We start from the raw sequence: 12,019 nt of genomic DNA on the forward strand, positions 1-12,019 counted from the left end.
CAAGCAGGATATCTTAAAAGGGAGTAGGAACGTTTTACATTACATCTGCAGTTTAGATTTTACAAATCTCCCTCTCCAATGGGAATTGTGGGAAAATTCATACACCCTTGCATTGCACGCAACTCGTAACTTCGAAGAGCCTCTGGTCTTTCGCAACATTTCGCGGCTGTTCGGACTGAGCCAGGCTCGAACCTGCCAAGCTGCGGTCGGAATCACTCAGCCCGGCGGTTATTGTACAGGTTGCTCCCAATCACTCTGGTTGGGGTGGGGGATGAAACACCACAAGTTCTATGGCTGATCGTTAACGAGCTGCATAATTCCCAACTGTGTACCGGGAAGTACTGGCACATCCCATGTCCAGTGGGATATTGCATTCTCACACAAGAAGGCCTCAAAATGTCCACCATGCGCGAACACGTCACCTCATTGATTGCAGGCCACGTTCGAATACTTCAGGCATTGCACGTATTAGACGGCAACCTTGTTGCACATGCTGACGAAGTACTGAAGTTGTCAGTAACGGCATGTCTGACTCCAAATATGAACTCTTCCCCACATTTCAGCTAAAAACTAAACAGGCGTAACTCGTAATTGATCATAGGGATTCTCATTTCCCCCACCTTTTTTTTTTTTTACAATGTGCTTCACGTCGCACCGTGTCGGTGATGGAAGGCCTATGAGTAGGAAGGAAGCAGCCGTGGCCGTAAGTAAGGTACAGCCCCCAGCTTTTGCCTGGTGTGAAAATGGGAAACCTAGGAAAACCATCTTCAGAGCTGCCGACAGTGGGGTTCGAACCTACTATCTCCCGGATACAAGCTCACAGCCGGTCAACTTCAAGTTTTCCTTCTCATTTCCCCATCTTCTTGATCAATATGGGCTGATGATCACGCAGTTTTACACTTAATCGAGACAGGAACTACTACCATGGGCAGTTAACTCGAATGACAACTGAACAATATTTTCATGTTAGTGATCCTCGGCGTTGACAGCAATAAAAATATAAATTCGTCAATATCTCAGTACGGTAAATACGTATGAAACAAATGATCAGTTTTTACTAGGCTACGTTTGTTATTAGTAGTGTTCAGATAGAACTAATATTTGCGACATCTGAAGGTTTCAAAAGTACAATAATTGCAAATATCTCCATTTTTCTTTCCCCGTCATCTGGGGTAGGCATTGAAGTGGATTACGACCGGACACTCTTTCTGACCCCAACCCAACGTGGAGGAATGTATTCACTATGGCGTGTTTCTAAGACAGTAGTGTGATGTGTTGTATGTTGATGAACGCGTGTATCACGACGATCACCAACACCCAGTCCAGCCAGGAATCGAACCCGGAGCCCTCTGAACCGAAGACCAGCATGCTGAACATTCATCAAGAATCGGATTATTACTATTAGTACAACTAATATTACCGGGAAAATATGACATTTCCAGTTTTAGCCACTTTAATATTGCTACGCCACTGTATACTAATCAAATATAGCGCAGTGCACTCTCGTACTGTCCCTGAACTTAGATATAGTGTCAAGAAACTCTGTCAAACAGTCTTCCCGCGATGTCCACACAGATAGGCTAAAATTGAACGGAAGCCACTTTCGACTTTTATATACCTAAATCGAGACAGAAACAAAGTACGAGGTGAAACTTTTAAGTGCACAGACAAAAGTGATATGTTAAATATATGGATAATTATAGGAATATGAGAGCGGTTTACACAATCATGACGATCAATAAATATAACACACATATAATTCAGCTGCCACTTCTATGAGTGAAGTCGAAAGGCAACTACAGTATTACTGACTAAAATAGATCAAGGTTCCGGAAGACACCGCACCAACATGTTAAAGCAATAACAGATTACGTACCACAACCAATAGCGAAACAATCGGGAACATGAATTATGAAAGAGATGGAATTTAATGGAAACTAGCTAATCATTAGGACTGATCAGTTGGTGTTTACATTACCCACCTCCATTCTGGCATGAATATAGTTTTGAAGTGCCATGTTATGTCATCAATGCCTTTGACAGCCGTGAATAAACATACCGACGATAGAGAAATGTCTCCTCGTGGCGCATGCGCACGAAGTCGCCGATTCCACTGACAGTTCATACGTAAGAGAGCCCCGCACCGAGCGTTATTCTACAGAACGGGAAGAACTTTATTTTTACCCATGGAAGTTGAATCGTGATGAGGAAAACATCTCGGAACGAGGCCAGGTGAATAATGTGACGTTCTTTCGGCTGACCACTAAAATTCTTGATTTAACCATACGTATATAAACAAACTAGTGTAAACGGAATTCTATGTAAAGAAAAATTCCAAACACACAACCTTAGCATTCAACTACAGTTCAAATATACTAAACACTCATGTCTTGGTAATGAACACATTTTTAAAATGCAATGGTTTCGTTCAACAAACTGTCGTTTTATAAGAAATTAAGAATTCTTAGATCTTACTGGGTATACTGTATGGGAAGGAATAATCAGTTCGAATATTCGGTTCTAAAGAATTTCGCAGTATCTGGGTAAAATGAATAATCGCAGAAGGCAGAAATTAAAATTTTTTACTTTTTAACGCAGAAACCTCGGAAGCCGAATTACTAACTCTAAAAGCAGAAAGAAAGGGAATCGAAATGAGAAGAGCTACCGTAGAACAAGGGGTTAAATGGAGATGAGATTCGGCTAAATCCGCAATACGGTTGAAACATAACTTCACCGCGGGAATACCCCATTGCGAGGTGGTCTGATCAGCTTATATTTCCCCTAAACATCTTGTACTCTTATGGTCAAGACTGTAAATTTCAGTACTTAGCCTGTCTAGTGTTCGGAAGACATTTCTTTAAGGTGAGTACTTCTACAACATTTATTACTACTTTCAAGTAATATTATTTGCAGTACTATTAGCAATGAATTCATGGACTACTGCGGATTTAGCCGAAAGACTAGTTATAATTAATGAAATTAATTGAAAAAACAAATTTATATGGTTTTAAAGTACTAAAATACAGCACGAGTAACAGTCAATTCAGTGTATAAATATTATTCTGATAAATCCTCAATTCCAATTTTAGCTTAATACTGTGAATTTAGCCGAGTCTCCGCTATAAACTTCAATATTTAAACAATGCCGGAATAGTGAATTAGCGTAATCTATGCTTTTAAATTTTTCACCAATCAATGTAGATTCCCATTTCCTACCCACCATACTGCGCAGTTATCCCGATATATTCCGAACTTCCTCTAAACTGCATAGTCGTGGCTAACGACAAAAAACACCTATATATGCATCCGGCTCCATGGCTAAATGGTTAGCGTGCTGGCCTTTAGTCACAGGGGTCCCAGGTTCGATTCCCGGTAGGGTCGGGAATTTTAACCATCACTGGTTAATTTCGCTGGCATAGGAGTTGGGTGTATGTGTCGCCTTCATCATCATTTCATCCTCATCACGACGCGCAGGTCGCCTACTGTCCTCGGACACTCCCGGCACTAAAAGCCATACGCCATTTCATTTACCTATATATGCCCCATTCTACCCTTTACGGAAAATAGCCCTCGACGAAGCATAACTTGGGGCAACATCCTGCATCATACCTTATAACTAATATAAACTTTGCATGCAACAGGTGGTCCGATCGATATATCAACGAGCAATGTAATAGAAGAAGCACTGACGATTACCTCACATTTGCAGTATATATAATGTATATGATAAGCGCCGCACAACAAAGCAGCTGGTTTTAGGCACGTATGACTATGTAACGCTTTACATGTCAAAAACAAATTGATGTTCCAAAGAAAGCATGAAGGAAAGAAGATTATACAGGTATGGCACAGGAGAGCCAAGGAACGAGAACGTGGCAACGTTGACGACTGATTGATGAGCTAACAGAAATGTAAATTTAGCCAAGAGCTAGTGACAAAAGTTGTTATTAGCACGACCTCGTTCCTGTTTCCAAGTGTCTAGACATACTACCGCACGCTAACACCTTCAGTACGATACGTCAAGACCAACATGCGTATATCGTAAAAAACGAACAGGTGCGATTCAGAAGTTCATTGAGATTCAATCAAACCACTCAAGGTAGTGATACTCAAAATCAACGAGTAAGAAGGCATTTGCTTGAACAGCTTTAGCCACGCTTGGTCGTAAGAAACGTTCAAACCATTACAATGAACTTTAGTGAAATGTAAATCAATATAATTCAGGTACAATTTCTGCAAAAAAAAAAAAAAAAAAAAAAAAAAAAAAAAAAAAAAAAAAAAAAAAAAAAAACTGAGTTATGAGCCAAAAGAATCAGTTTCTTTTCCACAGCATGTCAGTTATCGTCTATGTTCGTCTCCACCCATAGGATCATCATAAGCAAAATGGAATTACGTATAAGCAAACACCATGCACGTTTTAAAACCGTTCACTGGAAATACCCACGCAGAAAATCCAGGAGATATGTGAACTCGTTGAAGGGCGCAGCTATTTTCCCCACATTGTAAATTTCGTGAATTACTATTCAACTACTTGGCTTATCACAAGGCTGATTCTTACGAAATCCACAGTTCCTGGCCTAACCAATGGCTAGCGAGTTACACGACAGGCAAACAAGTGCGAAGGGAATTGAAGCCAAGAAACGTCCATTACATCCTAGGAAGCTTACCAAGAATATAGTTCAAACTTGTTGGACTACACAGCACAGCCTCTATGGCAGGCGTCTGAGGATAGGGCCCTACCTAGATGAATCCTAAGGTTGAAGATGACAAAACACCCAGCACTCAAGCCAGAGGAATTAACAAATGAAAGTTAAAATATCTGACCCCGTAAGGAATTGAACCCGCGACCCCTTGAACTACCATGACACTGCCCATTTATCCAAGGTACTGGACCATGAATGAAGAGGAAACCTTCCTTGCTACCGCTAACGGTTTATCGTCGCATTAACCCAGAAGTTTCCGGCAACCGTACAAAACTGAGTTACGATTGAGAAGGTAGTGATCGTAACCTCGAGGTACACTATGACCCGCGCCATTTGCCTGCAGTGAAAGGGAAACTTCGAAAAACCATAGGTTCGAATCCATCACTTGTGACAGCTTACGTCACGTACCCAACCCCTATGTACGAAAAAAGTTTGTTTTACGTCGCACCAACACAGGCAGGTCTTATGGCGACGATAGGATAGGAAAGGGCTATGTTTAGGAAGTGACCGTGGCCTCAATTAAGGCAAAACCCCAGCATTTGCCAGGTACGAAAATGGGAAACCACGGAAAAACATCGGGGTTCGAACTCCTAACTCCCGAGTGCAAGTTACAACTACGGACCCAAACCGCACAGCCAACTCGCTCGGTATAAAACATGATTAAACCTCACAATAATTATGTTTTAGCATTCCTCGAAATTGAGTACTTCTGAGGAACGTCTGACTGCTGAAATTTTATCCTGGAACGGGTTTCCGAACGTATCAATACATCTGACAAAGGTCGGTGGTTCCGGGATTAGAACATTAACACCTTCAGCATACAAGACAAGCGCCCATGTTTGAATGAATCGAATTAAATAACCAGCAACTCAGTAGCTGTTGCTTAGGTCAGTGGATGTGGACGCTACAGTCATCATCGTGTATCAGCGAGAGAGATAGAAGGGGGTGGAGGTTTGAAAGCTTTTTAACTTCTCTACTTACCCCAAAAGCTAGGGCGTAGCTGTAAGAAGACAACACATCTTATATTTATTTTACAACTGGCAGATATGTCTTACGGCGACGAAGGGATAGGAAAGGGCTACTAGGGGTGGGAAGGAAGCGGCCTTAATTAAGGTACTTCCTATATTCTAGCATGGCCTTTCCGATACATGATGCAGATATTCTTTCACAGAAAACTTACGATCACGTCATGTGAGCCCAGCCCAACGAAGTGGCGCCAATACTACAGAGACCAGAGCCAAGCCCTATGCCAAACTTATTCAGAAAAGCGTGAAGAAAATCTGAACACGATGGCTGATTCACGACCTTGCCTCTCAGTGAATACTATATGTCCGAAGAGGCTGCAACTGGTGGGCGATCCAAACTTGTATCTGGAAAACGTCCGACGACCTGCGTCATTGTTGAAACAGACTACGAAAGGGGCAATCGGCTTGGAAAAGGTGAGAGGAAGCTGATAGTGGTGGTGGTGATTGTCTTAACAAGTACAACTAGGCAACCATCCTCCATATAACACTAATGACAGAGAAAAAAAAGGGATCAGACTCTTCGAAAAATTAAGACATCGGCCAAAGAAAGAAGGGCGTCAAAATGAAAGATTCCCTAGGCTTCGGGAACCTAATACCGTCGGGGTCGGAAAAGAACAAGAGTTGACCAAGGGAAGTGGGATAGGATAGATGAAAACGCGGAGCCTGGCACACTTAAGTGGAAGTGATGTCAGGACTCAGCTAAGGGCCCCCTGGTCGCTAACCCACACTCCTAAGCTGACAGCCCCTGGGACCTCCTTTAGTTGCCTCTTACGACAGGCAGGGGATACCGTGGGTGTTATTCTACCGCCCCCACCCACAGGGGGTAGGAAGCTGATAGTCGAGTGGCATTGTCACTGGCTTCTCACGAAGTGGCACCGGTTCGATCCCAGCCAAAGCATGCAGGATCATGGCCACCATGAAGTAAACCAGCCGCAACAGGCAAGGACACCACAGCCAACACCATGGAAATGACGATGATGCTCAGTGTGGGTGAGTTATCTTAGTTCGAGTTTCGTTGGTGGAAAAGAAAAAATCACCATCCGAATGTTGGCCGGCGAGGTAGGAGAAGTGGTGGTACAAAATTTCTGATCACTAGATGCTTGCCAAAAGCTTGGATTCAATTCCAAATCCCTCTCCAGTATAATATGGAGAGAAGACTTCTAATACCGTGTGTGATTCATCCGTCGGATGGCGACGTTAAGCACTGAGCAGACCCCTTAAGAGTTATTAGACTATGAGTCAACACCAGGTTTCACCCTTTCCTTGCCTCATTATCATCTCTCATTCAGACACACAGGACGCCCATGGGCATCAAATAGAAAGACCTGCACCAGGCACTAAAAGGCATATGATAAAGAAAGAAAGAAAGAAAGAAAAGTGGCAAGCGTTAAATTCACATGGAAAAACAAATTATTAAACATATCTTTTTAGAAACTAAGGAGACTTTTTCTATAATACTAACCAAAATCCATACGAATCATGATGGGTCCTGCTACCTCCAAAGTACACCAGACAAGTTAAATAATAAACTATATGACAGACATGTCAAATGTCACTGGGCGAGTTAGCCGTGCGGTTAAGGGCGCGCAGCTCTGATCTTGCATTCGGGAGATAGTGGATTCGAACCCCACTGTCGGCAGCCCTGAAGATGGTTTTCTGTGGTTTCCCATTTTTACACCAACAAACAACAATCCTCCCAAACATTCGTCACAGGCACAATTGCAAAGTGAATTGGACCTGACAAACTGAACACACTCAAATGTTCTGTAAACAGACGAGGTTCACGATATCCATAATCTGCATCATCTACTACCACTTTTCCCACACCTGTGGGGTCGCGAATACGAACTGTGAATTTGGCCCCGTTTTACGACTTGAGCTCTTCCTGACGCCATCCCTATGTGGTAGGATGTAATCATCACTATTGTCTGTTTCTGTGGTGGTTGGTAGTGTGGTGTGTTGACTGAATATGAAGAGTGCTGGGAAAAATACAAACACCCAGTCCCCGAGCCAAAAGAATGAATCAGGCGCGATTAAAGTTCCCGACCCGGCCGGGAATCGAACCCGGGACCCTCTGAACCGATGGCCTCAACGCTGACCATTCACCCAAGCAGTCTGACATTCTTAATCTGTTTGTGGGCACAAAATTTAACTGTGAAATAATACAGGAACATGAAAATCCTCTTAATAGTACTCAAGTACTATAAACATTGTAAGTCTTAAGCCTGGTAAGTACAGAAATAGAAAAGAAAAAAAAAAGATAAACAAAAAAGATAACACACTTGCTAAACGTGTACTTCTCTAAAGGTGAATAACCGGATCAGTTTAAATGGAGTTTCATTCGTCCCCTGATATGACTCGTGTAGGGAACATGCAGATTCTAAAAGATTTCCGACAACAGTAATATTTATTACTATAAAAGAAATTCAACTGGAGAGAAAAAGGCTTATGCTACCGGTATTGCATTACGTTCTACACCATTATTATAAAAACCACCTGAGAACACTTGCAGAAAAGGCCAATCGCTGCCGTCGTCGCTAATACGTTTAAAAGCATGCACTTCAATGTCACCAAATACCCATGAAGAGAAACATTAATAAAACCTACATGAGATCATTAACACTGCTAAAATTATCCTAAATAAATTCCATTTCTCTCAACATGTTAACAGATGGAAAGGCACTGAAAATTTGAAAAAAGTTAGCAACATCAAGAAATCAAAATATCAGACAAAAAAAGGTGAAAAATAAATAGAAACATAAAGAAAGGAAAGTAAGGAGAGGGGAAGAATTGAGACTGATACAAACATGCACACACCCAACATCCATAAGACAGCCGCAAAGGGCAATCACCCGACGGCCAGTACATAAACTGGATCACCTTCTTCCTCGGACATTCCACATGGAGGCAGGCATGCAACTGGCATGAAGCATGCACCTCCCTATAACCTATACCACAATACGAGTAATTAACGGGCAGTTTCTCAACAAAACAAATTACAGTCAGTGACTAACTAGTTGCTTTACTCCACATCGACAGACAGGTTTTATGGCGACGACGGGATAGGACTGGGAAGGCAGTGCTGACGATAGTGGGGTTCGAACGACCTATCTCCCGACTGCGGAGCTGACAGCTATGTAACCACTCACTGGGCAAATTACCGGTCAGTAACAAATCTGAATATTCGAAAAACGTACTATTCAATAATGGCCCAAGAATCTACACCAAAGAAGAAACAAAATGCATATTACGATATTAGCATGCAATTAAAAGGCAAAATTGAAATGACAGACATGGTCTATATAGTGCCGCACGTTGAGATTATTCATTAAAGGATGGCAAAGGGGGCCATGGCAACAAACTCGCGTTTTTCACGAAGCAAACGCTAGTCCAAGGACAGCTCCAATGACGATGCACTATGAGATATTCATACTGTTTTAAATAAGTTATATGAAATCAGCCGTATAACAAGAAAATGCGTTCGTGAATATTCTGCATACAGTATTTCGCAGCCAACGATCTGAAGCTTGCGAACCGTCCCTCGAAAATCGTAGCACAATGTTCGCAATATCAGCTACACTCCTGCCACACATGTGCACGAGTAATGGCACAAGTGTTCTGATCTGACCGACATGACAGACGCGTGCAGTAAGCACGATGCCACATGACAACGGCACCACGCAGAAAGACGCCTAAAAACTCTACAGCCACGCAATGAATTACCAAATCGAAAGCTGTCTTAAATATTTTAAGCCAGTACCTGGAAATCCGTATTTATATTTTAGCTACACGAAAGTATCGAGCGGCAAACGTCGGGGAACACGAAATACGAGAAACATGAAAGAGCAGATATATTCAAAACGAAATGAACTCTTTACTTTTCTTTAAGGGTAGTATATACTTCGTGTTTCTCTCTACATGAGCAATTATATTACGCTTAATGGTAATTTCCCTGGATGTATAATTAACTAATGCTGCATAATTCTTTCCCGGCACAAAAACGCGTAAGGGATACTAAATACATTAAATTCAAATACAGCAAACCTTTCAACAGTTACAAAAACGGCTACTTATAATTAGTTCAAGAAAGTAAAGAAAGCTGTCGATATCGTGATCATAGCCCTGGGACCTCCAGTTTTACGTGGAATCCGAACCGGGTATCCAAGTTAAGTTCTCTCAAAAACCTTTGTAATTCAGAATTCTTATGTCCATCTGACAAGAGGAATACACTACCCTTGAAGAAAAAAGCTACCATTACCAAATATCGCTGGAATTACGTTGTAATAGCAAGTTAGTATAATCAATGCAAGAAAAATGGTACAAGATTAGGTTATATTAATAAATAAAAACACGTTTTCGAACGATTCAAATATTTCTGATCGTTACATCATTTCAAGAGGCCTATAAAATTACGTCAAAATTTCGATTTTATACTTCATAACAGAAAATATACAATTAAAAATGAAAAGGAATTTTGAAAAACATCTTTCGGATAAGACCTAGCCTAGGAATATCTAGAAACCCTATATCGCGATTCTTCAAGAGTTAGTACATTCAATTCTAAGACAAGTAAGCCAAATCGAAAGGTCTTGCACTGAAAATTTTCTTATTGCTGATTAAGTAGTTCTACTCATTTCTCGGAATTTCCATACATGAACCCATAACTCAACGCCACTCAAAAGTGATTGCTTGTTATGGAACTGACATTAAGTTTAAAATCTCGACTCTGTTCTCTTTCAATAATAAATGAATGTCCCTCAACGCATTTCGATCGCAGACCAATGACGAAAATTCTCATCCACTAAAAATATAACAACGGGCACGTGAGCAAGGCAAATAATTTACACGCACTCTAAACTTAACATCTGTTCTTCAAAGAATTGAATTCTGCAACGTGCGCAGGCAACTTAAACAGATGTACAGGATAATCAGTTACATTTTCGTATCTTTCGCACAGTTGTGCGATTTATTGTATTTTAAAAGGAGACAACATCGTGTTTAAATTTATATAAAACGTCATTATGGTTCACGATTGAGACTTTATCCCACAATCACTCAAAACCCATGACTTGACACTATTCAAATGACAGGACGGGATGGGTGGCGGGTAAATAAATGGAGAAGCATGCGCGCGCAGCTTTCACATACGTCAGTTGCCAAGCACTTCCGATTTCATGTAACTCGACGCACCACGTGCAAAATCCAGGCACCACCAAACTCGGACACAATCCATTCCATCCTAGGCGATGATGTTACTGAATTGAACACACATCAACCAGTTGTTATTTAAACATATCGGTAATGACGCCAAACATTTACGTTCACAGAATCTAGAACAAGAAACTCGTTTCAGCAGCTCTGAACACGTCAAACACTGGAGAAGGTTTACAAATGGAGAATCAAAACAAGCTTCCGTAGAATCACTGAAAACACTGTGATAACAAATATAAGAATTACATAAGGTATTAGAACCATCAGGGCTCACGAATGCACATACGGTACAATAAAAACGATTTCCACTTGGAGATGGTCATAACACAATTACACAATCACGTTTCCTGATTACAAACTCACAGGCACACTCAACCAACAGCTGCGTAGTTTGGTGTAGTTTACCTGAAGCTATGAGAGATGGCCTATGCTGCAAACGCGTATGAAGGTCTCTGTGTAGAGTGCGGCCTCCTGACATGGCTCCAGACGGAGGCAGCATACTTGACAGACACGCCACACGCACACACACGTGGAACACAACACTCAAAACTTTTGTCTAACCTAGAGAATTGTCTCCTACCGGCGTGATTCTGTTATAACGCGCGGTGCTGCCGATGTCACACTGACTGCGCAAAGCGCGCGCAAGCGGCGGCGAGGAGAGGCAAGGCTGCACGGGGAGGCCGGGAGGGGGGCATGCCTGCCTGCCTGCCTGGAAGAGGGTCCCCGACGGTGCATAACCAGCCAAGCTACGGGTACAGGGGGGGGAAAGAGGAGCGGACGCCAACCTGTTTATCGCCAATTACGAAGTACAGCCACTGTCAAGAGAAGCACTGCTTCATACATTGTTACCGAAACACGTCCAAAAAGAAATCCACCCCACACGAAGAGAAGAGTTATGAACTACACACAAAATCAGTATAAATGAAAATTATATTTACAGAATAACTCTGGTGACGTTTCGAGAGCTTAAGGAGTTCAAAGCTCGCGCCGGGCACGTGTTGACGAAAGAGATGCACGCAACTTTGTTATCCCAATTTAGAGAAATATTTTCCATCAGCACATCTTGTAGGCCTAGATAAA

The 12,019-nt window shown here is 41.9% G+C and overlaps 1 protein-coding gene across 4 annotated transcripts in view; it reads right to left on the reverse strand.

The window, feature by feature from the left end:
• The window catches only part of LOC136874184 (homeobox protein TGIF2), a 583,995-nt gene that overhangs the window by 47,319 nt on the left and 524,657 nt on the right, over nucleotides 1-12,019 (reverse strand). The window contains exon 1 of one of the 4 annotated variants that reach the window (XM_067147777.2): nucleotides 11,345-11,618. The exons of 1 other annotated variant lie outside the window; for it this stretch is intronic. In XM_067147777.2, the coding sequence (XP_067003878.1) occupies nucleotides 11,345-11,438 (94 nt within the window). In that variant the 5' untranslated portion in view covers nucleotides 11,439-11,618. Of the gene's footprint in view, nucleotides 1-8,535; nucleotides 8,653-11,344; nucleotides 11,619-12,019 lie in introns of those variants that run through there. 2 more of the 4 variants (XM_067147780.2, XM_067147778.2) reach the window with 2 other exon arrangements.

The sequence above is a fragment of the Anabrus simplex genome, chromosome 5 (assembly GCF_040414725.1).
Source record: "Anabrus simplex isolate iqAnaSimp1 chromosome 5, ASM4041472v1, whole genome shotgun sequence".
NCBI classification, from domain to species: Eukaryota; Metazoa; Arthropoda; class Insecta; order Orthoptera; family Tettigoniidae; genus Anabrus; species Anabrus simplex.